This window comes from Dryobates pubescens, chromosome 19, assembly GCF_014839835.1.
Source record: "Dryobates pubescens isolate bDryPub1 chromosome 19, bDryPub1.pri, whole genome shotgun sequence".
NCBI lineage: Eukaryota > Metazoa > Chordata > Aves > Piciformes > Picidae > Dryobates > Dryobates pubescens.
The window spans coordinates 7,849,743-7,876,727 of NC_071630.1; the positions used below are offsets into that span (position 1 = coordinate 7,849,743).

The 26,985-nt window shown below is 38.9% G+C and overlaps 1 protein-coding gene across 3 annotated transcripts in view; it reads right to left on the bottom strand.

Annotated features, from left to right (window-relative positions):
• Positions 1–26,985, bottom strand: part of CDH8 (cadherin 8) — a 165,451-nt gene that overhangs the window by 128,306 nt on the left and 10,160 nt on the right. For all 3 annotated transcript variants that reach the window (XM_054169904.1, XM_009901138.2, XM_054169905.1), the window contains exon 2: positions 19,993–20,439. In XM_054169904.1, the coding sequence (XP_054025879.1) occupies positions 19,993–20,244 (252 nt within the window). In that variant the 5' untranslated portion in view covers positions 20,245–20,439. The remainder of the gene's footprint in view (positions 1–19,992; positions 20,440–26,985) is intronic.

Here is a 26,985-nt window from a genome sequence, read left to right on the forward strand (position 1 = left end):
TTACAGCATTGTGATGTGATGCAATGAGCAGCAATGAAGGATGAACAATAATATGTTACATCTGTTCCCTGCACTCTAAGCACTAAGTGAAGCTGCTCATATGATGTGTTTGTATTTGCTGGGAGAACTTGCAGACTCAACAGATAAACAAATAAAAGCCTGTCAGATTTTCCACTGTCCTAATATTTAAAGATATTTTTATAATATTGCCGAGCTGTATTAATAATGGGACCACATTAGTAAGATTAACAGAAAGCAGAGCAAATTCACTTGCCTACTTATGCCTTACTTTAGCCTAGCTATAAGCACAATGAAGAACAGAAAACTAACCTTAGTAGGCTGCTCTGCTGTGCTACCTGTTGCAATATTGTCCTCTCTTGATAATATATTTCAGGGGATGAAGGCAGAAGACTATGTAGGCAAGAAGTAACAATGAAAATGTTTCATTCATAATATACTTGCTGCACTTTTCTCATTCAGCTAATAGTGCTTAGAGCAAAATACTTCATTCTAGCTCAGAGATATTGCTAAAAATTTTATTAATGTGCATTGTTCTTTCTTTTTAAACCTTCTGAAATTGAATCTAAAAACTATTCTGAAATAAGATTATAGCTGAGAAAGTAGGATTAGAACATCCTGGTAGAAACCAGTCACAATGGCAATGCCATCTTCTCATTTTCATGTTCACTCTCTTTTAATACACAGATAATAATGATCTATAGCTACATAAACATAAATACCAGAGAATCTATTTTAATTGGGACACATGGAGAACAATAAAAGAAGTATCCAAGTGTAGAGATAAAGGGGAACTTCTAAGAAGTAAGAAGTAGTGAGGAAGGCGTTCAGTCTCTTTGTGAGGTGATAGGAAGAGAGGAAATGGCCTGAAATTGTGCCAGGAAGGGGTTAAATTGGAGATTAGGAAAAATTTCTTTCCTGAAAGAGTGGTCAGGCACTGGAACAGGCTGCCCAGGAAGGCGGTGGAGTCACCATCCCTGGAGGTGTTCAAGAAACGTGTAGATATGGCACTTCAGGACATAGTGTAATGGCCATGGTGGCCTTACATCACTGGTAGGAATTATTGATCTTAGAGGTTTTCCATGATTCTATACAAAATGTACACTTTCATTATTACCAGAGAAATTTTGACTTGCTCTCGCAACTAACTGGGATGGTAACTCAATCAGGTTGAGCACCAGCCAAATCCAACCAAAGAAGCAAAAAGGATGGATACATTTCTCATTTCGTCCATGGCACAAGAATGAATGCTCTACTCTGAGCAAAACTTTTTCAAGCATGCAAAGAATGCATGCTACAAAGGCTTTAGGGTGCTTCAGGAGTGCCTATTTCCTTCTGAGCTACAGAAAAGATTGTAATGGACTCTCTGACTCTAGGGAAACTTTTCAAGCAGAAACAGAATTTCACTAATATTTTGCAGATAGTATGAAATTGGTGCTATAAACCTAACTGCAGATGCACAGATTATGTTTAAGCCATATTTTTAGAACAAAGAGAGGAAGAAGAAGTCAAAAAATCAGTTTTGAAGGGGTAAGCTTTTATCCAAATTAATAGGGCAGTGCATGCAGCTGGTTGACTTACGGCTAATGTGGTACTTTTCAGAGCTTTTAGCACACTTTGCTGATTGTTAGCTCAAGGCATATGGTTTGAATGAGCTGGGCAGTGCACAGTACAGCTGGCAGAGTAGATATCAAAATCTGGCAATAAGCCTCAGAGCTATGTGTGACTAGGTATCAAATTTGCCTGAATTTTATGTTATGATTTCTACCATATCAGTGCAAACTTAAGTTACTTCAGATTCTGCTACAGTTGATGCCGCTGCTTCCAGTCCTGCAGCAATTAGATGTAGCTGACTCATGTTGTTGAGGAACGGTCTTAACAGGGTAAAAGCTTTTTTCTAGGGCAAAATAATTATGAAAAGCTTTTATTAAACAAACACAGTATTTTCCAAATGGGCAAGTATCATTTTCTCTAGTGCACAGATTGGTAAAATGTGACAGGTGCTGTTCCAAATACACATTCATTTCAATCAAGCAAAGAATGGGAAGGTTTTGGCAGCTTGTGGTGCTTTTCACTGTTACCTCCCATAACCTAAGTCAATGGTTTCAGCCTCAGCTCTGATATTCAGGAAGGCCTAACATAACTCTCCAGCCATATCTGAATACAATTTTTGTATTAATTTAATAAATGAAGCATCATTTTTAGACTCTCAGCATAATAAGCTCTCATTTGCACTGAGTAGATTCATAAATTCATGCTGGTAAAAACTGTTTTCATCAGAAATGGGCCAGCCTCCCATGGTGTCCATTCATATTCCAGTACTGAACTGTGGGAGGGTGTTTGCCAGTCACAAGTGTTCAGTTATTATTACAGAGTTTCCTTTATTGCTGCTTGAAAAGCATACACAGATACTGAGAGTGCCTCTCTCATCTCAGGATACACACAACTGTGTATTTCTGAGTATATATTCACAGTTTTTCAGTCAAGTGAAAGTCGTTACCTCAATATAACAATTTAAGATGAATACTAAGAGAAATAGAGAAGCTGCAAGTTGCCTGCCACAGACCTGCATGGCTGTGTAAAAGTACTTTGTGATAAAATGTGTGTTGTAATGCAAATGCTTCACTGAACTCAATGAGCATTTCAAGAACAATGGACCTTTTCAGAAGCAAAATAAATAAAGCAGCACAGAGCCTCTGTTCATCTCAACTTCAAGTTTAGAAAGAACCTAATTTTCAGAAATTTCTGTTCCCAACAGTAGAAGTCTCATAACTTTGTGACTAATATCTTAAATAACAATGAATAGCTGCAAAACTTTGTGAAAACATACTTGAGTAAAAATAAAAATTAATTCCTTTGAATTTTTTTTTTTTTTGGTTGGTTATGCCTACAATCCTGTCTTCCCACTCCCTAATTGCTAGTGGTAATAGCAGTGAGCATGGAGTCTGCATAGATATATTATAATTGGACAAATTAAAATTTTGAGCATGAGGTGGGAAAGATGTGCTATACCTCAGGCAATCCCAAGCACAAATACAGGCTGGGCTGGAGCACCTGCCCTATGGGGACAGTTGAGGCTGTTCAGCCTGGAGAAGAGAATGATCTGCAGACACATCAGAGCAGCATTCCAGTACCTGCAGGAGGCCTACAAGAAATCCAGGAAGGGACTTTTTACAAGGGCTTGTAGTGATAGGACAAGAGGGAATAGCTTTAAGGTTCAGGAGGGTAGATTTATACTGGCTATTACAAAGAAATTCTTCACAGTGAGCATGGTGAGACACTGGAACTAGTTGCCCAGTGTGACCGTTTTAGGCTGTGCCTAAAAGAAAAGGACAGTGCTGGAACTCTCTGGCTGTTATTTTGAAAACATTCAGATATTCTAAACAAATTTCATTGGTAGATTGGTAGAATGCAACTTTAAGTTTTAGTTCAGTTGGAATCTTTCTCAGTTCCACTCTGTTCTGCCTTTCCAGCCTGTCTGCTTCTGAGCAACTAGCCGGAGTTTGACCTTGAATACAAGATAACTAATCCTTGCACGTGCTTGGAGCCTAACAGAATTTATTCCTTAATAATTACCTTTCTCTCTCTCTAACCCTTTTTGGGGAAAAAAGGGAGGTGGGAGAAGAGAGAGGGTACAGGGGGGGAACCCTCCTCTGTCTGGAGGAGGGAGTGTTGCTCCTGTATTATTTTCTTTGCTGTATATTTCTGTATATATTGTAAATACTATATATATTGTGTATATACAACCTGCATTCCATATTGCTTGTGAATACAGCTCTATCCTTTGCTTCTCTGACTGGGTCAGCCATGGTTTCTTTCTTTGTGGGGGAGGGAGAGCTGGGCCTTCTCTCACCACCACACCCCGGGATGACCCCTCCATGGAGGTGTTCAAGGACCAGGTTGAATGAGGCCTTGAGAAACCTGCTCCAGTGAAAGGTGTGCTGCCCATAGCAGGGGAGTTGGAACTAGATAATCTTTTAAGTGCTTTCTAACCTAAACCAATCTTGGACAAAGTTGAAGTAAATGAAAAATTTATTTTTTGCTTACATCTTTCAAACTTCAGTTTCTTCATCAACATAAAGGAACAGAGAGAGCAAGAAAAATAAGTATGATGAACAAAAGTTGGATATTCCTATAGCAGAAGTACTGCCATTAAGTTCTTGAACTTTTGAAGGCGATTCTGAGAATAATGGGGGAAAATGTGCAAAGCAAACTGTTTTACAGGACAAAAAGATACAAACAAAAAAAAAGTCAAATATATTGAACTTTGTGGAAGTTCATTTCAGGAATGAAGCACAATACATCTGGAAATGCTGCATGGTGCCATTTCTAGATCAGCAGATAACACTGGTTCATGGAGAAGCTCTTTAGAAGGATGGCATTGCACATGTTCTGACACATGTGAGGATGTCACACCTCTGACTTTCCTGCCAAAAGCGACTCAAACACTCAATAATATTAAAAGTAGCTATATGCAAAATATACTGAAGTAGAGATCAAATAATGTTGACAGTAAATAAGGCATGCTAGAGGTCATCTCACCTACAAAGATAAGAGTGTGATTGAGGACTACAAAATTTTCTTTCCTAAGCAACTCTTAGGTCAATGGACTACCAAGTCCATTTGAGGTCAATTATCTAGCATTAACACGGACATCAGCAGATGGCTTCTTAGATTCACAAAGAGACTTAGAACCAAAGCAGCAGCTTTAGGCAACTCTATCTAAAGTCTCTCTCTAGCCCTGAAACAACTCAATGTCTTTTTCCAGGTTTGTGCAAAAGCTGACAGCCGTCACTTTGCATATATTTCAGCCTTCCACGTCACTTGGATGTAAAAATAGACACACCCTCTCACAGAGGGCCTGATTTATAAAAGCACACAGCTAACTTTCAGAGAACACAGGAAATATACTGACAATTTCCTCATCCCACATTTTGCTCATATAATTAGGCAGGTATTTGAAAATCCTCTCACCCAGGATCAGAACATGAACAACCCCAGCTCCCTCAGCCTCTCCTCATGGGGCTGTGCTCAAGACCTCTCCCCAGCCTCGTTGCCCTTCTCTGGACACGTTCAAGTGTCCCAATATCCTTCTTAAATTGAGGAGCCCAGAACTAGACACAGTACTCAAGGTGTGGCCTAACCAGTCCTGAGTACAGGGACAGAATAACTTCCCTGCTCCTGCTGGCCACACCATTTCATCCCTCTTTAATTCCATTCCTCTAGGTCATACCATATCTCTTTATCCTTACTCTTCATTTTGCTTACTGATGTTTTTTGGTTTTTGTTAAAAGGGAAGAACTTTAAGAACAGACCCACTTAAGATTCTCAGGACACTTTTAATGAAGGCCATCTCTCTTCTGAAGGAGAAATAGCAGCCTGGGCTATTAGCCTAATGCAGGAAAGGATCTATGCTGACTTGGTGTTGGAGGTACTTTCTGCCTGGGCTGAAATACCAAGCAGAGAGCAGTGGTGTGAATTTGTTCTGTCAGCAGATACATTCAACAGACAATCAAAACTACTAGCTAAGGTACCTTGTCTCCACTGCTAATTTAACTCAGGTTAAAAGCCTAACTTTTGTATGGAGCGATTTGACTCTTTCTCTTTATATTTTTTTTAACCATACTTGTGCCAGATTTAAAAAGCCATATCCCATTTTTAACAAATTTTCATGGTAGAATCATAGGAGTGTTTTGGTTGGAAAAGAGCTCTCAGATCACTGATTCCAACCATCAGCCTAAGACCACCATGGCCATTAAATCATGTCCCAAAGTACCATGTCCACACTTTTCTTGAACACCTCCAGGATGGTAACTCCACCACCTCCCCAGGCAGCCTGTTCCAATGCCTGACCACTCTTTTAGTAAAGAAATATTTCCTAATATCAAACCTCAACCTCACCTATAACAATTGCAGGCCATGGCAAATTAAGACAATATTTAACAACCCACCGGGCAAATCATCTTAGAACTTAAGCATTACAATAGGAAGAACTCAGTGGATATTTTCATGATAATGCAAAGTGGAATCACCTTAGCCCAAGAATGCCAAATAAAACAAATAAATGCAGACTTGCTTTACATATGATAGACATGGAATAATCTACCAACTGAAAATGGAATTTAAAATATCTAAAATTTGGTCTTGGAGAATAAGCATATTCACACCACAAAACTCTTTATTACCAACACATGTCAACTCGTGTCAAGTCAAACCTGTAAACTACAACATGGGGAAAAAATGCAGCCCCTCTACTGAGACATCTAATATCTCCTTTGAAATAAGCATTGGGAAAATGGCATCTATCTTGCTGAGTTACACAGTGCTAGGATCCTGGCAAATTGTTTACAGCTGGAGAGTCATATCAGCTTTCAGAATCATCTTTCTCTGGGTTCTGTATTCATGAGAGCCCTTGATACCAAAATGAGTGAAAATAGAAATGAAAATGTTCAATTCCACAACAAAAACAGAGACTGAAAACTTTCATTGTAGGTCCAACACATAGCAGCCCTGAAAGCATCTGGGCTGAAGCCTGTCTTTAGCTCTATATCTGTGATTCTGTATGTTTTTCCTTGTCTCCCACTGATTTATATCAGAAGGTTTGGAATAAATGAACTGTTCGACAGTGTATTGCAACCACGCTTATTTGGGTTTCTGTTGCTTTGTTGTGTGGGTTTGGGGTTTTTCCTTATACATTTATTTTGATCAACCTAGGAAGATAGAAGCTGCATCAAGATGTGGGTTAGAATCTTAAGTAGGAAAAAGAAGAATTATTTGGAATGCTGGTATTTAAACAATGTATTAGATGTATCTATACGTACCCACACATTTAGACTAATAGATATATTCCCCTGAAGTTCTGTATTAATCAAATGGAATACCCTGTAGTAGACTAGAGCACTAATAGAATAGCACTTCTGTTCACGCTGCTTTGTACAAGCTTATTTGAGTTCTAATTGAGTGGTGAAATTCTCTCTTTTAATGCCTAGGTCTATTTGAAGGTTAGCTTTTGGTCCCTTGGAGATAAAGGAAAATGTGCCAACATTTGAGAGATTTGATTACCTGTATAAAATTATGCTGGCTCATTTTTACTAGGCAAGATACTCTTGGGTAAAGTTATATTAAAGAGGGAATAGAAATAGTGTACACCCAAAGAAAATATTTTCCAATTATGCTTCACAAGATGCAGAAAATATTACTTGTTATAGAGGATTATGAATGAGATAATTACTGAGAGCCTAATGTACCTAAAGCTATAATAAGGAAGAGAGAAAAACATTAATAAGTGGTTATTGACTGTTCTTCCTGCTCTTTGTAATAAAAAGCCAGAACAGTACCAAGGACAAAGCTTTCCACGGTGATATGTTACGTACAAGAATACTTTTCCTACTTTATATGGCCCATCATTAATTGCTGTAAATGAAATCATATCAGCTTTTATATAACACCCAAACCAGCTTATGCCTCTCAAAGCAAGCTTAACAATAATTTTTTTTTCATATTAAGTGTCAAATGAAAATTTAAAAGATATTTAGAAATACCTAGAATAAATGTGTCCTCTTTCAAAGGCCTTCATTTCACACATTTCTGATGAGGAAGCTAAAGGACACAAAGGAATGCAGACTGCTAGGTTGGTGAGGTACAGAATGACAACTAAAGTATGTCTCATTATCACGTTTTGATTCTCCCACAAAATAAATAACTCAATTGTTTCTGAGGAGGCCTAGCAAGGAACATTTCAGTTTCCACATGCAGTATTTCAATGCAGGTGTGATCAATAGTGAAGATCACCCAAAAAAGACTTTTCAAGTAGCTGTAGCTCTTTTCCTACTGCAGGGCAGCACTCAGCTCCCCATAAAAAAAATATTACCTTTTGTGCATTTTAATATGTTTGGGTTTGGTTTTGTTTTTTTTCTCCATTTAGGCTCAAAATACTGCAGCAGTGAGTGTGAAGGTACAGTCACTACAGGAAAGGTTACCAGTATTTCTAAAAGAATGGCAAAGGACATGAACATTGCAAGGGTCACTGCATATGAGAGGAAGCTGTATGAGTGCTGGAGCTTTCTTATGTCCTACAATTAATTCCAGACAATGCAACAGTTTCACTAATGAAACACATGCCCTGCTCATTAACATTGCTCCTCTTCTTAATGTGAATCCTTTTAATATTACTAATAAGACTCTGGGGGGACCTTTACAGCTGTCTTCCAATACCTGAAGGGAGCCTACAAGAAAGCTGGAGATGGACTTTTCGTAAGGGCTTCTAGCAAAAGGACAAGGGGGAATGGTTTTAAGCTGAGGGAGAGTAGGTTTAGACTGGATCTTAGGAAGAAGTTTTTCAGTATGAGGGTGCTGACCAGGGAAGTTGTGGAGTTCTCTTCCATGGGGGTGAGGCCTTGAGCTGGCAAGTCTAGTTGAGAGGTGTCCCTGTCCATACTGGGGGAACTTGGAGTAGATGATTTCCAGGTCCCTTCCAACCTAAGCCATTCTACAGTTCTCTTCGATATGTGTACCAATGTGTGCAAATGCACAACACACAGCCCCGGATTTCATCTCAATGTAGTCACTGCTCTTTTTTTCATTACCCTGCCTCCACTAGACCCTGCATAAACTACATAAAGCTTTACATTAAATACATGAAGATAGACTTAATGTCCAGCATCTGTACTAACCAAACTTGGAACAAATTTGACTTTTTGGATTTGAAGCCATTCAAAGTATCTGGAAGGCTGGAACACTCAAAATTATTTTTTATGAACCCAAAGTAGTAGTGCAAAGCATCCAACATCATCAAGCAGAAATTCAGGCTCTGTAACAAAATGTATCATGGGGCATAATAAGGGCAAGAGACTTATCAATTAAGTGGCTGAGAAAAGAATAAATTAATGATTAACCACTACTGGATTGTTGGTCTCTCTGAGAATTCTCAAACAAGTGATCCTGAGAGAATTCTTTTGATAGTGGCTCATGGGCACAATGAAACACACAAGTGCCTGAAGACTGTATCATGGTTATTCAAGCAGGAAGGTCAACAAGAAGTGTCTCATGAGGTCAGTTACTTTGTCCTACACCAGGAGACGCCCTTGTACTGTGGAGGTTCTCAGAGCTAAATACGCAGTGGGCTATCAGATGAGTCAGTATTAGTATTTTTTTTCAGGCTGACAATCTCCCTTCCTGAACTTTCCTCTCACAAAGGCTCTACCACTGGAAAACAAGCTTTAAGACAAAATGGAGCCCCAGCTGCCTGGTTTTAAGTGGGGAAAACATCTCTTATGCAATTTGCAGAATTTACAAATGCACTCCTGATTCTCCATGGGAGATGTCAGTTGGAATAAATACCGACAGTTGAACTATGGCACTTTCTTCACCTTAAAAGTATGAAATACATTCCACAACAGATTCAAAACACTGTAGTGAACCTGTTTTCTCAGAGTGGACCTCCCTCCTGACTAATAGGAAAACAATTTGCTTTACTAATCAGACTTTGTCTTGTAGAGAATTGTCTATTACAGTATTTGTGCAGAGCACAGTTACTGGCTTAAAATTCCAAATATTTATTTGTATATACATACTCTCAGTTCCTACCGCTCCTTTTCTTATCAGTAATTGCAGTAACTAGCAGGTGGTCTGCTCAAGTGATAGAGTTTAGATCAATTACAAAGTGATTAATTAACGGGATGATCAGTGTATTTGCCTTCTACATAGCAAGAGAAGTCTAACAATGTTTGTCATTTCCTTTCTTTATTTTTTGAGGTCTGATAACTCCACTGTGTCAAGCCTTATGTTCAATATATTTAAGTGTAGATATATTTGTTAGCATTTTAAATTTAAATTCCTAATTAATTGCATAGAACACATCTCTTACAGAATGTCACATGCACTTAAAAGTAGTCATAGAATCACAGAATGTCATAGAATAGGTTGTCATAGAATCACAGAAATGTTTTGGTTGGAAAAGAGCTTTCATATCACTGATTCCAGCCACCAACCTAAGACCACCATGGCCACTAAACCATGTCACCAGGTGCCATGTATATCCACACATTTGTTGGACACCTCCAGGGATGTTGACTCCACCACCTCCTTGGGCAGCCTGTTCCAATGCCTGAGCCTTCTCACTGCAAAGAATTTTTTCCTGAAGTCTAAACATCTCCTGGCACAATTTCAGGCCATTTCCTCTCATTCTATCACCTGATACTAGGGAGAAGAGAATGACCCCCACCTCAGTCTGACCTCCTTTCAGGTAGTTGTAGACAGCAATGTGGTCTTCCCTCAATATCCTCTTTTCCAGACTAAACAACTCTGCTCCTCAGAAGACTTGTTTTCTAGATCCTTCATCAGCTTTGCTGTTCTTTGTTTCTTAGGCTTCCCAACAGTATTCAGTTTTTACACCTTACAAAACCATTACAGGCTAGCAGGAGACAGCACTGACTATGGACATTAACAGAGAATCACGAAGCTTGTTCCCTGGCAATGCCAGGGATGTGAAACAATAGCGGACATGGAAAATTACTTCTCTGCCTACACTACCCTTCTGCATTTGTATTTTCTTCCTCAACTACAGTCTGCATATCCTATTTAGACAATGACAGCTTTGAAGCAGGAATTGTCTCCTGCACAAGAAAATGGATCAAAACTTTAGCTGAGGGTTCTTAATACAAATGGCAGCACTAACAGCTTTCACGCTTATTCTTGCTTGCTGAAGCATTCATCATTTGCTGTGCTTCAGTTTATAAAAAGACATGTATGCTTTAAAAATATGTAAAGTGTTAGAAAGATCCACACAAGAAACAAGTCCATGCTGAGATTCCCTTTAAAAAACTCTTCCATGGCTTAAATTTCAGTTCAATCTGTAAATCTTCTTGTGCCAAGTGAAATCCTGCTATATGCATTAAATGACTTAAGAAACTTGTGCTTATTCACATGAAAACCATGAAAAGTAGAAGTCCTTGCATATTTAGATCAGCACCTGCTCTCAGTTAATCAAATATTCTAACAGGTAGGTGGGATATACACCAAAATCATCAAGACCCATTCATTAGCAGAAATAAACACATTGGAAATAGTGTGCTGGCATTAAGTCTTGTTTCAGGTGATTTTGCATGAAGGAAGAAACAAACATTTTGCCTCTGGACATTGTATTTTCTTGTCTGTATAACAAGGCAACAATAGGAAATGCAAAGTATGCCAATACTCTACACTGAATGACTGCATAATAATTAGAGACCAGGTTGCCTGCAAAACAGAGAGTTTTAAAAAATAGAAAAGGAGTGAAAAGGGACTAGCAAGCACATCAGTCATTGTATTTAGGAAACCTACTCTGGAAAAAAAAAGACCATGGTGGATTTTCATTAAGCTTTTTGAATTGGCAATATCACGTTCTGAGCCATTTGCATCCTGCTTTAATATACAGGATCATCTTGAAAAAAAAAAGTATTGTGTTTTGTTAATGTGGGTTTTTTTCCCAGTCAATTTAATATCCTGATTTTGTAGGTTGGGTGTATAACATGTCACAGCTCTTAATGATGCTTGTAGCTTGCTGACCTTAGAAAATAATGCAACAGAAGAGCTATGGTTTAGTTTAATTCTTCTGTCCTCTGTATTTCACGACTGGATACCCACCACCAGTTCTGCATATACTAAAATTCAGCTTTTCTCACTCGGTAACAATACTCCTACTGTATGTAAGCAGTTCTCTCAGCAAGGGAAAAAAAAAAAAAAACAGATAATACAGCTTCTGGATTTAAACCAGCAGATTACTGGGGCTCTGCTAAGAAATATCTTTTGCTGGTTCTACCTACAACTGGGCTTCTTGCCTCCAGTGATCCTCTCTGAGTCAGTCTTTTATTTCACTTCATTCCCCTTCATTGAGGAGATCTAACAGCAAAGTGAAGCATATCAAGTTGAAACACAAACCCTCAGCTTTGCTTCTATTCACCAGGGGCTGGGTGCGTAACAGCTACTGAGCTCAGACCCTGAAACAAGAAAAAGGATTTCTTATGGCGCTTCTAATGATTCCTCCAGTTAATTCAGGAATGGCACTGATAGTCTCCAGGGAAAGCTACACTTACTTTTTCTTAGCTGCTGGCATGCCTGCTGTAAAATAAAAGCTCTGAAAGAAATTAAGGAAGGGGAATCTTTACAGTAAGAATAAGTCCTCAGGAAAAAGGAAAGTTATATATTATTCTATATCACTACAGGTGTTCCTCAGGGAGCACTAAAAGGCTCCTCAGATGCATAAATATTTGCTTAAATATCTTCAGGAAAATTATCTACATTTATTTCAATGCCACACTTTGCTTTCAAGTAATGGTTATGTTTAAACACTGCCTAAAATACTTACTGCAATAAATTATTCCTGTAAAGAACTTGACAGATTCACATCCAGATTGAATTAAAACCAGATTTAATTTGTCCAAAAAAAACCCAAACTGAAGACCTTCAGCTGTGAAGTCCGTGGTCTGTTGTACAACCTTCTTCTAATTTCTTTCACTTCACTAAATTAGGAAAAAAACTACTTTTAAAACAGAACTTTCAAGAAACAAAATTTATGCAAACACTTTCCCATTATCTTCACATGCAAACTTATTCTTCTTGTGGTTACTGCGAACGTGTCTTTATGACATCTTAAAAATATAGAGCTGACCACCGGCTCAAAAGCCAGCCTTTCTCAGGTGTAATTCTGTTTATGAAGTATTAGCCACTTCAGCTCCAGAGCTCTTACTGGAAGCCTGCAGACACTAAATGAATTAATCCCAACACATTTCTCATTTAAATGCAAAATTATTTTTAAGGTTTTCATTACATGAATCCTTGGCAAATTGAGGAACATCACATCAGAACCTGATCAGAATGGTCAAAAGGCAACAGGTTGGGCCACTTTTTTTGAGTCACCATTATCTACTGACTTCTCAGTGGCCTATGGAAAAAACGTTTGTCAAGTTCACAAAGGACAAACTTTTAGGCAAGGAACACCATCACAATTGGCACTAATTGCTAGTTAAACTGACAACTGGAACTGAAGCATCCTGACAGCACCAGAGGTGGGCCCTACAGGTAGAAATTGAAAATCATTTACTAGAGCAATGTTGGAAATACTGAGCGATCATAGGGCATCTGCAGAATATCGTCTGGAACGCTCTACTTCATTTTTCATACTGTCACTTCAGGATTTTGTATGCATACTTGGAAAACATTTCAATTAATTGTGAGAAAGAGCGAGTGTTTAGATCAATATATTGAAAAAAAGTACACAAGCATCCAATTCTTCACACACACACAAAAAAAGGGCAATTAAAAAAATCTCTCTGTTAGCTACTGTTTTTCAGAAGATGAGAAATCTTTGTGGCTTTAGAAAAATGACAAGGAGATTTAAGTAAAAAAATGTTAAAGTGGCATCAAGGGATCCAAATGCCTAAGCACACAGAATATAATCATGTCTACAACACATACCATTGTTGGTTTTTTTAAGAAAAAATTAACTCCCAGAAACAATGAAACAAAACAGAAAAAGCCAACCAACCAAAAACCCCCAAAACAAAACAAAAACACCAAACCAAAATTCTCCAAACAAAACAAACAAAATTTAAAAACCAGAGAAACAAAAAAACCCAACAAAACCCAAACAAAAAGAAAGCCCAACCCTATTCCAACTTTTGGAAGTTATTTAGAATTAGAATTAACCAGGTTGGAAAAGACCTTCAAGATCATCAAGTCCAATCTATCACCCAACACCACTTTATCAACTAAACCATGGCACCAAGTGCCTCATCCAGTCTCTTCTTAAACACCTCCAAGGACGGTGACTCCACCACCTCCCTGGGCAGCACATTCCAATAGCCAGTCACTCTTTCTGTAAAGAATTTCTTCCTAACATCCAGCCTAAACTTCCCCTGGTGCAGCTTGAGACTGTGTCCTCTTGTTCTGTTGGTGGTTGCCTGGGAGAACAGATTGACCCCCACCTGGCTACAACTTCCCTTCAGGTAGTTGTAGAGAGCAATAAGGTCCCCTCTGACCCTCCTACAGGTTAAGCAACCTCAGCTCCCTCAGCCTCTCCTCATATGGCTTGTGCTCCAAACCCCTCATCAGCTTTGTTGCCCTTGTCTGGATATATTCCAGCATTATTGTACACTTAGTGTCTGTGCAGTCTAAACCCTAGGGTGCAAATCACACCACTGAGCTGTTCCAACTTCCATACAGAAAATATCCAGCTCAGGTGGTGTGTGGTATTTTGCAGGTTGACCCTTTGTTATGCAAAATTTATAATTACCTTGACATTATAATACATTCCTTTAAGTGCTTTGCATGATGGTAAATGCCACATTCTTACTTTAATAGTATGGCAGAAATAAAGGAAGCATCTCAGGAAATGCCTTATTGAAGTTATTACCAGTCCGGTTGTATTAGCTGACATCCAAGTGTTTCACATAGTGACTCTACTTAAATTGTGTTTGTATCATGCTCACAGACTGGAGGTGAGTGAGCATAAAAGCGCTTAGCCTCACACAGTGATAGCTCCAGAAATGAGCTTTTAGAATCTGAAGGTATGTCTTGTCAGTCAACTCTAAGAGAAATCTGTAGAAAGATGTTTACACTGTATTAGTAGACACTGTTGACTCACTTCAGTCAAACTATCTTGGTGTAATGCATATATTCCAAGAAGAAATTTCTTGGAACTTAACACTTAAAGAGAAACAAATTAAATTTGTGCAGACTCAGGAATATTTGTTTCAAACCCACTGCTTTTATCAGGCTTCTATAAAATATTCTATACAATATTTATTGTTTTTGCAGTAACATTTAATTAAGAGTTTTTCTCAGAACTACTTATACTCCTGCTTATTAAGCTGATTTGGACCCTGTAAATGGGAGCATTCTGTAAAGGATAGAGTCATCTCTTCTCCTTCAGAAGGACAGAGTCATCTCTTCTTCAAAAGCACACAAAAGGCAGAGGGAATTAGTATTTTCCATAAAGAATACAGTAACAGAATAGATGATACATTTCAGCTTCTGGGAGTTTATTAAACATAAGTAGGAAAATTAGTGTATAATTATGACTGCAAAACAGCAACAAAAAATCTAGGACTCAGAAAGCAATGTTGACTTTGCAACATTTCAGATATTGAATATTTTATGGCATGCATTTAAATCATAGACAGCAAAACATACAAGTGTTTATTAGGAGGAAAAAGGAATCTATGTAGTATGGGATTCTGATTTCTGCTGCTCTGTAAAACATCTAAAAATGCATGAATGTGGGACCACGTCATAGCCTGTGAAACCTTTGCTGAGACTATACTACACCCATCCCTGGGGACATTCAAGGTGAGGTTCGACAGGGCAACCTGATCTAGTTGAGGATGCCCCTGCTTATTGCAGAGAGGGTTGGACTAGGTGACCTTTGGAGGTCCCTTCCAACCCAGACCACTCTATGATTCTATGATATATCACAACTGTTTCCTCCATTAAGAGAAACATCATGTAATTCATTCGTAACAAGAGTCTGCTTTGCAACACCTGAGTACCCCAGTATTTTCAGGTAGCCATTGTAATCATAAACTCAATGCAGGAATAAAAAGGAAAACATATGGAAAGAGCTTGTTTAATTAAAATCTTGTTTACGTTGCATATATGTATCCCTATTCAACAAAGCTATTCATAATTTTAAACAAATAAGACTTTACCATTTCCTTGTTAAGAGATAAAATGTATGTTGGCAATGAAATCAAAGATTGCATAAAGCATGTATAATGTAGAACATACAGCTTGAAGCTATTTATAAGTGCTCTCTGCATTTCCAGGTTCGCTTTTTACAGTAGCGCAGCCTGAAGCACTTAACTGTGAAAACATAATGCCTCTTTACTGCTCCTCCTACAGGAAAATTATTTCTCCTCTAAAGGCCTGTACCTAAGCCCCATACATCAAGGGAAAAATCTCCATTGCTCCAAAATGCAAAAGCTGCCTAGCTCCCTCATCCTAGAAGCCATACAAAAACCCCCTGCATTTAACACAGTCATAAGACACGAATCGTGGAAGTCAGAAGCAAAGAAGCAAAACTCCACGGTCACAGATTAAAAAGGTCTACCTGAGACTCCACTACACTATAGAGTTGGCCTGGCCACATTCTTTCTGTATCTCATTAATGTTCTGGTTTGTTTCCACCTCTGTCCAGGTGTTTCAGAGCAACTCTTTGAGTTAGCACAGCTCTTCTACCCACCACATGCCACAGATGTGGCGTAGCAGCTGGTGCAGGTGATGCAAGCGCTAGTCTGCCCTGGCCCACTCATTTTACAAATCTCTCATCACAAAGGCTGTGTGCAAAAATATGCAATATATACTGTGAGACTGGAAATAGGTTAATTTCAAAAAAGGCTTGAGAAGGCTCTGGGAGAAACCAGCGAGTACAGCCAGAGGAGTGCTATCACAGAAACAGCACACATCTGACTGACCATAAATGGTGATTTGTGTCTGGACACAACTGCTGATTTGTTTAGGAGTAAGTCAGGGAATATAAAATCAAACTAACCCCAGACCAAACCAGAAAACCCCTTCATTCCCTCTTCTGTTCTCTCTGTGCATTTTACTCACAAACTGTTAACACATTAACTATCCCAGGTTTCTTGATTAAAAATATCTAGTAAACCAGGGATATCCCATTTAAAACAAGTCCAATAACACACATTCCACAAAGCAGAAGCTACAGTGGTATACCCCAAGCCTAGTTTCCTAATGCTTTTTAACTCTATTATCTATGTCATTGAGAATTCGGTGGCTGTCTCCTGTGGCATTTGCTATACCACAGATTTCACAGCACATCTGCCATGGTGCTGTAAATGCATGCAGAGGAGACTCCGAAAATGCAGCACTGTACATCAAGTAAAAGTTCTATCTAACTAATCAAGTCCCCAGGGACAGCATGCAGTGTCACAAGACATATCACTCTACACTTGAATGAGGTTGTCAGCCACTGGGAGGCCTGCAAACTGCTGACAGCAATATGCAGGATATGGAGCCTTCTGCAGCAGAATCAGTAGCTGTGCAAAGCATGTAGCTGCATCTTGGATGAAGCAAAAAGCCCTTAAACAATGAAGTATGAAACAGTATTTGTAACTATTGCTATGAACAGAACTCATTTGAAGTATGGCACACGAATGTGAAACAGGTTACTTTGTAGGTTTCTCAAAATGCATGGATATATTCATACATCAAATCATAGAACTGTTTTGCTTGGAAAAGACCTCTAAGATCATCAAGTCCAACTGTCAACCTAAGACCATCACGGCCATTAAACCATGTCCCAAACTGTCCACACATTTCATGAACACCTCCAGAGATGGTGATTCCATCACCTCTGGGGGAGACTGTTGCAATGTCTGATCGCTCTTTCAGTAAAGATTTTTTTTCCTAATATCCAATCCAGTTAGTTGCTTCCTTTTGAAGCAGCTAACAGTCAGCTCGGTTTGTTTCAAGACTATACTAACGCTTGAAACGTAAAAACTATCTACAAACTACATCTGTGTCCAGAAAATGCAGCAATAGGTGGCATACATGGTTGGCATTATTCTCTCCACAGTATCAAGCCTCTCAACATTAATTCACTCTATCACGTTTTCCAAAGTACCCTTCATTCAAAGTCCTTCAAATAAAAGAACATCAAGGTAAGTCACAGGGCAGAAAAATAGTTGATAAAGCAAGTCACGGAACGAAGGAGATACTCTTAAGTGAGCAAATCCTTTGGCAAAGGGCAAAACTACAAGGTTGGAAGAAGAGTTTAAATAGGAAAAAGAGATGAAGAGGAGCTAGGAAAGTGCAAGCCTACTACGAGTTGTGAAAAAGAGGTTATTTTTAAATTGCGATGGATAAGAAACCAAAAAGGGTGACAGAGGAGAAACCATAGCCCAGCTAAAGAGAGAAGTGGAGCATTTCACTTGTGACATTCTCTACACCTTTAGCTTTTGGGAAGAAGAATTGCCATGAACTATAACTGAGAGAATTGCCATTTTACAAACAGGAAGGATTAAGAACAACTCTGAAAAATGCAGAGTGCCTCTGTTCCCACTGGCTACAGCAGGCTGTGAAAGCACCTATAGTGCTCATAAACTTTAGGAAAGACAAACAGGTTAGAAATAGGGATGATTTTTCTGCAGAGGTAAAAAATACAGACAAGAATTACAAGAATATTTTAAACCATTTTCATGAATAAAACAAGGACTTCTCCCTATGGGAGCCAATTTCACTTTTTGCTCATTTCCATCTATATCATGCAGTGTTTTAATTATGCAGTAGTCTCAACAAATAGATTGTCACAGCATTTTAGAGTAGCTAATTCTTTGAAAATGCCAGCTGAAGATGGGATAATGTCTTTATTGGTTTGGCTTAGTTTAACCCACCCACTTCTAATCACTAATGACTCCAACAATTCAGGAGATTATATCTGCCAAACCCCCCTAATACTGTAGAAGTATTAAGACTTGGAAATCAAGGTGCTACGAAGTACCAACTTGGGATTCTCCCCAGCTACTCAAAAGCAACTCAAAACCATTTGAAAAGCTTGACCAAAACAGTCCAAAAAGAATGGGTTGGATAACATATTTGAAGACCTGAAATAAGAATATTACTGTCTCTCTGAAAATGAGTTATGCTACTAACAGAAAACCAGATGAGAAAAGGTATATACTAGCTGATACAAATGTAAACACAGTGCTCAGAAATCACTGGATATAAAGCTTGCTACACCTTCTGAACCTAAGTTTTCACAGGAAAGTGGCTACACTAGGGAAAATTTAAGAATGCACTTATCTGTGTTCTCTTCAAGAATAGAACTAGCTATGGGCAGTTCCTATACTATATCCTCTTCATTTACCCTGAGAATTTCCCAAATGATTATGAAATTAACTGATATCCATAATTTATGTTCTCTAGGTTTTATTTTTCCCTCAATTTCAGTTGCCAGGTGATCTGACAATCATGTACCTGGTTATTCAAAAGGAACTGAACTTTAGTGGATTTTACAACTGCTGACTATAGGACAAATATGCATTTAGGATCAGCTAATTATTCTCTAAGAATACTTCAAAAGGTAATTCATTCCTGATGAATGCAGATGGCCCATGATCTCTATTTAGAGAATGTACAAGGCTGGGGGTAATGCACCGAGCAACAGAATGATCTAATGCATGGCAACAGTCAAAGGCTTAAAGCAAAAGGCAAGCTGGCACACATGGAAACAGGAGAATTTTCCTTGTTTTATCTCCCTGAGTTTGGAAGAAAATGATAAAATCTGTGGCAATGATGTTATTTCATGTATGTGCTTATCAGGACACACACACATATCCCCCATCCCCAAAGCACTACCTTGTAATTTGCTGTATATACCACACTTCCATTTTTGTTTTGTTTTTGTGAGCATTTTAATTTGTTTTTAAGATTCTGTGATTTCTCTTCTGCCCAAAAATCTGCAGCTAGCTTTTAAGGCATATCCTGAAACTGTTGCAGATTCTCAGGGCATAAATAACTTCTGTCTAATCAGGCTAGAGACAGAAAATTACCTATAGGTGTAATAACCTTTTTGAATGCATGAATGAATAGGAACATACCTTGAATGAATAGGAACATAGTACAAAAGGCTACCTGGGCAAAAAACTTCAGCTGACAGAGGTGAAGAGTGGTGATCAGAAACACCAAAGAAAGCATGTCTACATGCTTGTATATTTTTTGTCAAATGGAATGTGTATAATTTTGTTGTAAATATCAACCTAGCTAGCCAGGAAACCATACCCTTACACTGAGGTACATGTAAAGCTTTTAAATCAGGTACATATAAAAGTGTATTAGAGTAGAATTTCAGAGTAAGAGAGCACATCAGATATGAATTTCTTAGAAGAATCCAACTGAATGAAGACCTTCACATGCTATCTATTGACATATGCAGAGGAAAAAAAAAAAAAAAACAACAACAAATAAATCTTGCCTTACCCGGCCAACAAGTATTGGTTCAGGTCCAGAAAATTCTTCCAATACAAACATTTGATTCCAAACCCAGCCTCTCTTAGAACGGTTCAAAACTCTTTGCTCTTCAGTTAGCCTTTTTAGTCCTGAACTGGATCCACTTGGTAGCACTTGAGATTGATTCATTGGAGCCATATAAATGGAAGGAAGGACAGTAATCCATAATATTACTAATGGAGTCCATGTATCCATAAGCATGTCCGTTAGTCTTTCTGGCATTGTACCACAAGCTATGCAAATCACCACAAAAATGAAATTATTATTTTGCTTTCCTCCAGACTGTAGCAATCCAATGCATCATGTAGCACAGAACATTTACTTACAGCTCCTCCATGTGTTTACACCACAGTCAAGGTAAAAACAGCTTAGCCTATAAAAACATGATCCATTGAGTTTTCCAGTCATTAAAGATTCCTGGATGGGAAGAAGAAAATAAATACATAAATAAATGGTAAAATCAGTGACTAAAGGGCTTAGAAAGCATTCTGAGAGATCTTATTTGCTTTTACATAAACAAGCCACATTAGGTTTTAAAGTTGTAGTACATCATATTAGTGAATACAAAATGGGTTAAATTAATGAATTAAGTATTCTGTGGATTCCTTCATTGTCTGAAATAGTGAAAGAGGACCCAGATAAAAGATTACACACAGTGAGGAAAAGACTTTCCTTGCAGTCTATCTTAGGGTCTGAAGAAACTTCTCGCTGTCTTGCTAGTCTGTACCTTTTACGTAGTCAACTATAAACACTTAGCATGTCAAATAATAAAAGTCAAACGAGACGATGTTGTTGCATACATTCTTGCTCTCCTCCACAAGAAATCAAAAATAAATTACTTCTCATAAGCATCCGAGGCTCCAACAATACATTCTCATTTTAGTCATTATCTAGCTGCAGCAGCCCTGCTAAGTTCACTGTGAAATCCACGATACCCAAACCAGGTCTTAAGTAAGCTCATTTATGCACATCTACACTACACCACTCTCAGTGTCTCTCTCTCACTTCCAGAGAAAAGACAGAGTCAGATTTTATTTCAAAGACATTTTCCTTGATGGACACTTGGGAGCATTTTGTCTTTCTTTCCCTATCCAGCCTTTCAAGTATTAGAAGGCCACATCAGGTTTCATCTCAGCCTAAATATTCCTTGAAAAGGACAAGCAAGTTAACATAGTAGGGCTTGCTAATGTCACACTGATTGGCAAACCCTGAAATGTATCCATGGAAGGCTTAGAAAGATAGATGGGACAAGGCTCAGGGAGCAGGGCTGCATTACAACTGCTTTAATGAGGCTGGAGTTATGTAAAAAGATTCCCAATATATTTTCTTGGGCTCATAACCAAACAATCTCATGAGAAATCACTATGTATAAGGTAGGTACAAATGTCTACTTCTAAGTTTACACAAGAATGATCAGAGGACTGGCAGCCCTGCCATATGAAGAAACACTGAGAGAACTGCGTTTGTTCTGCCCTGAAAGGAGAAGGCTTGAGGGAGACCTTATTACCATGTACCAGTACATAAAGGGTGGCTACCAGGAGGATGTAGACTCCCTTTTTACAAGGAGTCCCACGGGAAAGACTAGGGAAAAGTTACTCCTGGGCAGACTCCCATTCAGCTCTAAAGGAAAATTTTTCCCCCATGAGAACAGTCAGCCACTGGAATCATGTCCCAAGGGAAGCAGTGGATTCCTCTACAGTGGACAGTTTTAAGACAGTTGGACAGGGTACTGGACCATGTCATTTCAACTCCATTATCACCTAGATAGGTTGGACCAGATGATCCTTGGGGTCCCTTCCAACCTGGCATTCTGTGAGTGTGTGACTCTGTGTCTTAATCTGGCTTTTTCCACTTTAAAATGAGTTCCTGGTGCTGCATGTCTGAACTCTTGGGGCTTCAGGGTTTTATTTTCAGAGGGGTGCCTGGGATTGTTGGGGCATTTTTAGGTTCATGTACATTCATAGAAGAAAACATCTGAAAACATGAATAAGACCAGTAAAAACCAGTTGTTATTTTAAAAGCAAACAATGTAAAAAAGCAATTTTTTTTCCTTTTTTTAAACTCCAGTAATTGCCAAAGCAACTGTGAAATCTGTTGCTTGAAAATCTTAAACTGTGAGAAACTTGTCTTGTTAAAAGGGGAGCCGAGCTGTTATCAACCTAAAACTCAATATCTCAAGTAGCATGCAAGAATGGTAAGCTAATAGTGCAGTGCTTTGACAATGCATCAAGAATGAGGTGAAGATCCATTACAGAAGGAACTGGGTGGCTGAGAAACATTGTTTAAGCCTCATTGCCGACTGAGATAGAAAGAAAGATATCAGAGAATACACTAAGATCTTGCAAAAAAACTTTGGGGAAAACATGTGGGAAGCAAGAAGCCTTCAATCTCTTGGTGTTCTCGCAGCCCCAGAAAAGGGAAAAGAAAGAGGAGCAAACAGACTGCCAGGTCACCCTCTGAAAACCCTCTTCAGTCCAGGGAATTAAAGGGAGGTTACTGCTGCTGCTTTCTAGCCCATGTTAAAAAGATGGTGGTAGAAGGTATCAAAAGAGAGAAACAGACAGACTTTCAATGAAAGCAGTTAAGTGTGTCTGAGATCCTTGTGGGGGTGTGTGACAGAGATTTCTGATTTCTTCAGTTGAAACACAGGAGAAATAGAACCATTGTAAAACAGAGTAATAGACATCATCTTCAAACAATAGCCAGGATTAAACTGAAAAGTAGGGGCATAACCTGAAAACCTGACTTGAGAGTCTTTTTCTCTAGCTGAGTTTATTTTTTATATATGTACAAAATTATTTCTGACCCAGACAGAGGCCCACCAGAAGCAGAATAGTATGTTGCACCTTTTTCCAAGAAAGCCTTAAAAAAAAGGTCCAGGTGGACCATCACAGAATTTCTCACTCCTCCAGTACATATTGGTATAGTCCTTCTCACTCAGAGGACTAAATAGTAGTAAAATAAAGCACTTCTTTTCATATTCAAGCATGTTTTTCAAAACAATTCTTAATTAATCTACAGAGACTGCCTTCTAAAAGAGATTAAATAAGTGAGATAAAATGCTATGATGCTCATAGAAACCTTTTTGTTTGAAGAAAGAACAGGATATTTGTTTTTCAGACTGCCACTCTGAATCCTTGGCAAGCATTAAGTTCATTTCAGTACATCCTTCCTCAGGTCCTCCCCCAGACTTACTGCCTGTTACTCTTCATTTACTCCAATCAAGTTTAGGTCCTATCTACTAGCATTAGCGCATAACATTCACTGTGACTGGACCATCCTCCTTATTCAGCTCCTTATTCAGCAATACCTTAAGGCAAAGAAGAGTCAAAAGCACACCAAAAATATTAGTAACACAAGCACCCTGTCATTAAACCTAACTCATTTAAATAAGTACAGTTAGACAAGTTCAACCAGCACAAAACTGTGAGATCCACCAAGTACTGGCACAAAAGTCAGGCAAGTATTAGGCAGGACAGGCTGAAGAAAAAAATCTGCTGGAGCTTTTGCATCTATCAGTGCACTGCAGAGAAATATCATCAGGGTGTAGAGGAGAGCTGGATAAACTTCTCTACAGTTCAACTTTGAGCTTTATTTGAGAAACAGACTCTCATTTGGGATTCACTGCTCTATCAGTGAATCGTGGCATTTACTTTCTGCAACGCGTGGAGATTGTGCTGTCCCCAAAATTCATCAAAAATTTGGAAATTAAATTTCTTCTCCGTTCCTGGGAGCCAAACACCACATATGTAGTTGGGAGCAGATGGGAGGCACTATTAAATATTTGGCCCTGCAATTTTAGTCTAGAATAATACAGAGGGAGAGGGAGAGGGAGAGGGAGAGGGAGAGGGAGAGGGAGAGGGAGAGGGAGAGGGAGAGGGAGAGGGAGAGGGAGAGGGAGAGGGAGAGGGAGAGGGAGAGGGAGAGGGAGAGGGAGAGGGAGAGGGAGAGGGAGAGGGAGAGGGAGAGGGAGAGGGAGAGGGAGAGGGAGAGGGAGAGGGAGAGGGAGAGAAGGAAAAAAAGAAAAAGCCTGTTAGTTAAATCATAATCCTCTAGATTAGCTATATAGAAGGAGCTGATATGGCTGCTGAATCAAGCTGTTATGACCACATTAAAAAGCCAAATGTAAGGGGAGATCTGGCAGTGAGTGAAGACAGCAAGAGAGGGAGAGCAGCATTTTCTTTCCTTATATTACACCAGGGTCTAAAGAAGTGGTGAGTATGGAATGGCAGCAAAAATTATTACAGTGAAGCTAGAACTGCCTTTTGCTAAGCAACCAAAAAGGACAAGCACATGTGCCTTGAAGAGTATATTTCTACCCTCATAAAGATTTTGTTAAAGTTGATAAAGGCATATTTTTTTCTTTGAGGTTCCACATATTCAAATGGCCTTGGGGCCTTTTCTTCAACACAACTTCACTGTTCTTCGAAGCAGTTTCCTTGGATCGAGTACGATACAAACAACTACAGAAAACTCTAATCCAGCAAAAGCTGTTTACAAAACAGCTTTGGTTCCTCATTCACCCCTGAGAGGGGAAAGTGATAGCTGAAATACAAATAATTTCCTTAATGTAACAGACAAAAGACAATGTGACACTCTGTCAGGATACCAGGAGTTCAGATAACTGTCTTATGTGTCAGAAACATAGAACTGTATTCATAAATTTGGTTCTCCATGCACGAGCTGCAGAGAACTACAGCTAAAGATGAGAGGTTTGTTCTCCACTTACTGTATGTGCTGACATAGTTTTAGAAAAATATTATTCTGTTAATCACAGAATGGCTTAGGTTGGAAGGGACCTTCAGAGATCATCTACTCCAATCCCCCTGCCATGGGCAGGGAGGCCTCTCAACTATACTCAGCTGCAGAAGGCTTCATTCAACCTGGCCTTGAACACCCCCAGGGAGCAGGGGTTTCCTCCTTGGAAACCCTTTCCAGTCTCACCACCTTCACACCGAAGAACTTCTTCTTAAGATCCAGTCTAAACATACTCTACCTCACCTTCAAACCATTCTCCTTTGTCCTATTGCTACACACCTTTATGAAAAGTCTCTCTCCAGCCTTCCTGTAGGATCCCTTCAGGCCACCCTACCCCCAGAGCATTCCGTTCTTTAAGCCGAAGCACACCAGCTCCCTCAGCCTATCCTTACAGGAAAGGTGCTCAAGCCCTTGGATCATCTTTGTGGCCTCCAATACCTCTGTGTCCTCTTATGCTGGGGATGCAAGTACTGGATGCAATATTCTATCCGAGGTGGGGTCTCATCAGAGCAGATTAAAGGGACAGGATCACCTCTTGACCTGCTGGCCACACTCCTCTCGATGCAGCCTGGGATACAATTTGCTTACTGGGCTTCATGAGTGCACAGCCAGCTCATGCTGAGCTTCTCATGAATCAATACACCCAAGTCTGTTTTTTTCAGAGCATCTTGGAGCACTGCTTGTCCAGCTTTAAGCCAGAGAGTGCATAGGTTTCATAAAGTACAACACAGAAAGTGAATGCAACAAAGCAGAATTTGATTACCTAACACTAGAACATAACTAAGCATAGCAATTTCAGAAATTAACGTAATATACACTGCAACCTCTTTTGGAACTAAAATCTCTGGAGGCTACTTCTGTGAGTTAACTCTCTGCCTAAAGTTAGATGACAGCAAACAGCTATAGTTGGCACACTAACTGATGGCACTAGGGGAAAGGTTTATGGTGGCTAGCATCTCTGGCATAAGCAATTGCACTGCAATTATTTTAGAATCATAGCGCAGCTTTAAAAGGTGAACATTGGAATACAGCAGATTTGTTAAAAAGATTAATAAAGTTAATAAAAGTAGATTAAAATGTAAAGATCTTATTGAAAAAGAAGTAAAGTAAGATCATAAAAAGCTTGAAAAAGAATCAATTTATTTTTAGGTTTCAAACCAGAGAATATCTGCTCGGTCAAGTACACCACTTTATTACAAGGCTAGTGCATTGATTTACATCATCATCCTAGTTTAAAAGATTGCAGAGCCTCTTGTGTTTCTTCACGTAAGACATATGGAGAATTGCCTTAAGCATTGCAACAAAGCTTTTTCCTTTATTTCTTCCTGCATTTACCTTCTCATTCTTAGTGATGATATGCTCTTTGACCGCACTGTTTCATCAGGGTGGATTTTATCAATTCCTAAACAACTGTTATTACTATTAAAAAGAAAATGAAGTACTGATTTATTAAAATAAGTTACACTAGAGATGTCAGACAGAATTTGGTGAACTTGGCCTAAAGCAGGTAGTTTGGATGGGGTTTGGTTTTTTCTTGGTAGAATTTTCAGAATCTTTTATATTTTGTACATTAAAGGACCCCTTCAGCATGCAAACTGCCACAACATGAGGAGGTAAACGATACACAAAGGCAATGGAGTTGTAGCAAAAATGTTTTAGATGTCTTCATGCATAATCTCCCCTTAGATGTTAATTTAACATAAGCAAGTCTACATTACAATATGAGCAGCCTCGAATAATTGATTAATTTACTGATCACCTGGAATTCCAGCAGGCAGATCTGTGCAACCAGCATATTTCCTTTGGAGTCTCAAACTTCCATCTGACCCACCTGGGCTTTTGTGTCCAGGAGGATGAGTTTAATTTAATTTCTGCAAGAAATAAGGAACCTTATTCCTGCAAAATAGAGCCATAGGCAGTAATTTTAACATAGGCTGGGAGTATAAAATAGGAAGGTTAATCAAGTGTCCTTGACAAAAATTTACCTTTTGTGACTTCTTTTATCTGAAATTCATTAACCAACACTAAAGTTTCTCTTTACACTATCACAGGTTTCTCGCAGCTCAGGATCTGGCATTGGATTTCCCCCGTCAAGAGATCTGCAAACTCGGGATCCATTTTGACAGCCTATACACAGCTATAGGTATTATGTTTAAGTTTTAGTGTTTCCTTTGTTAACATCCAGGCAGATTCCTTCTTACTGTT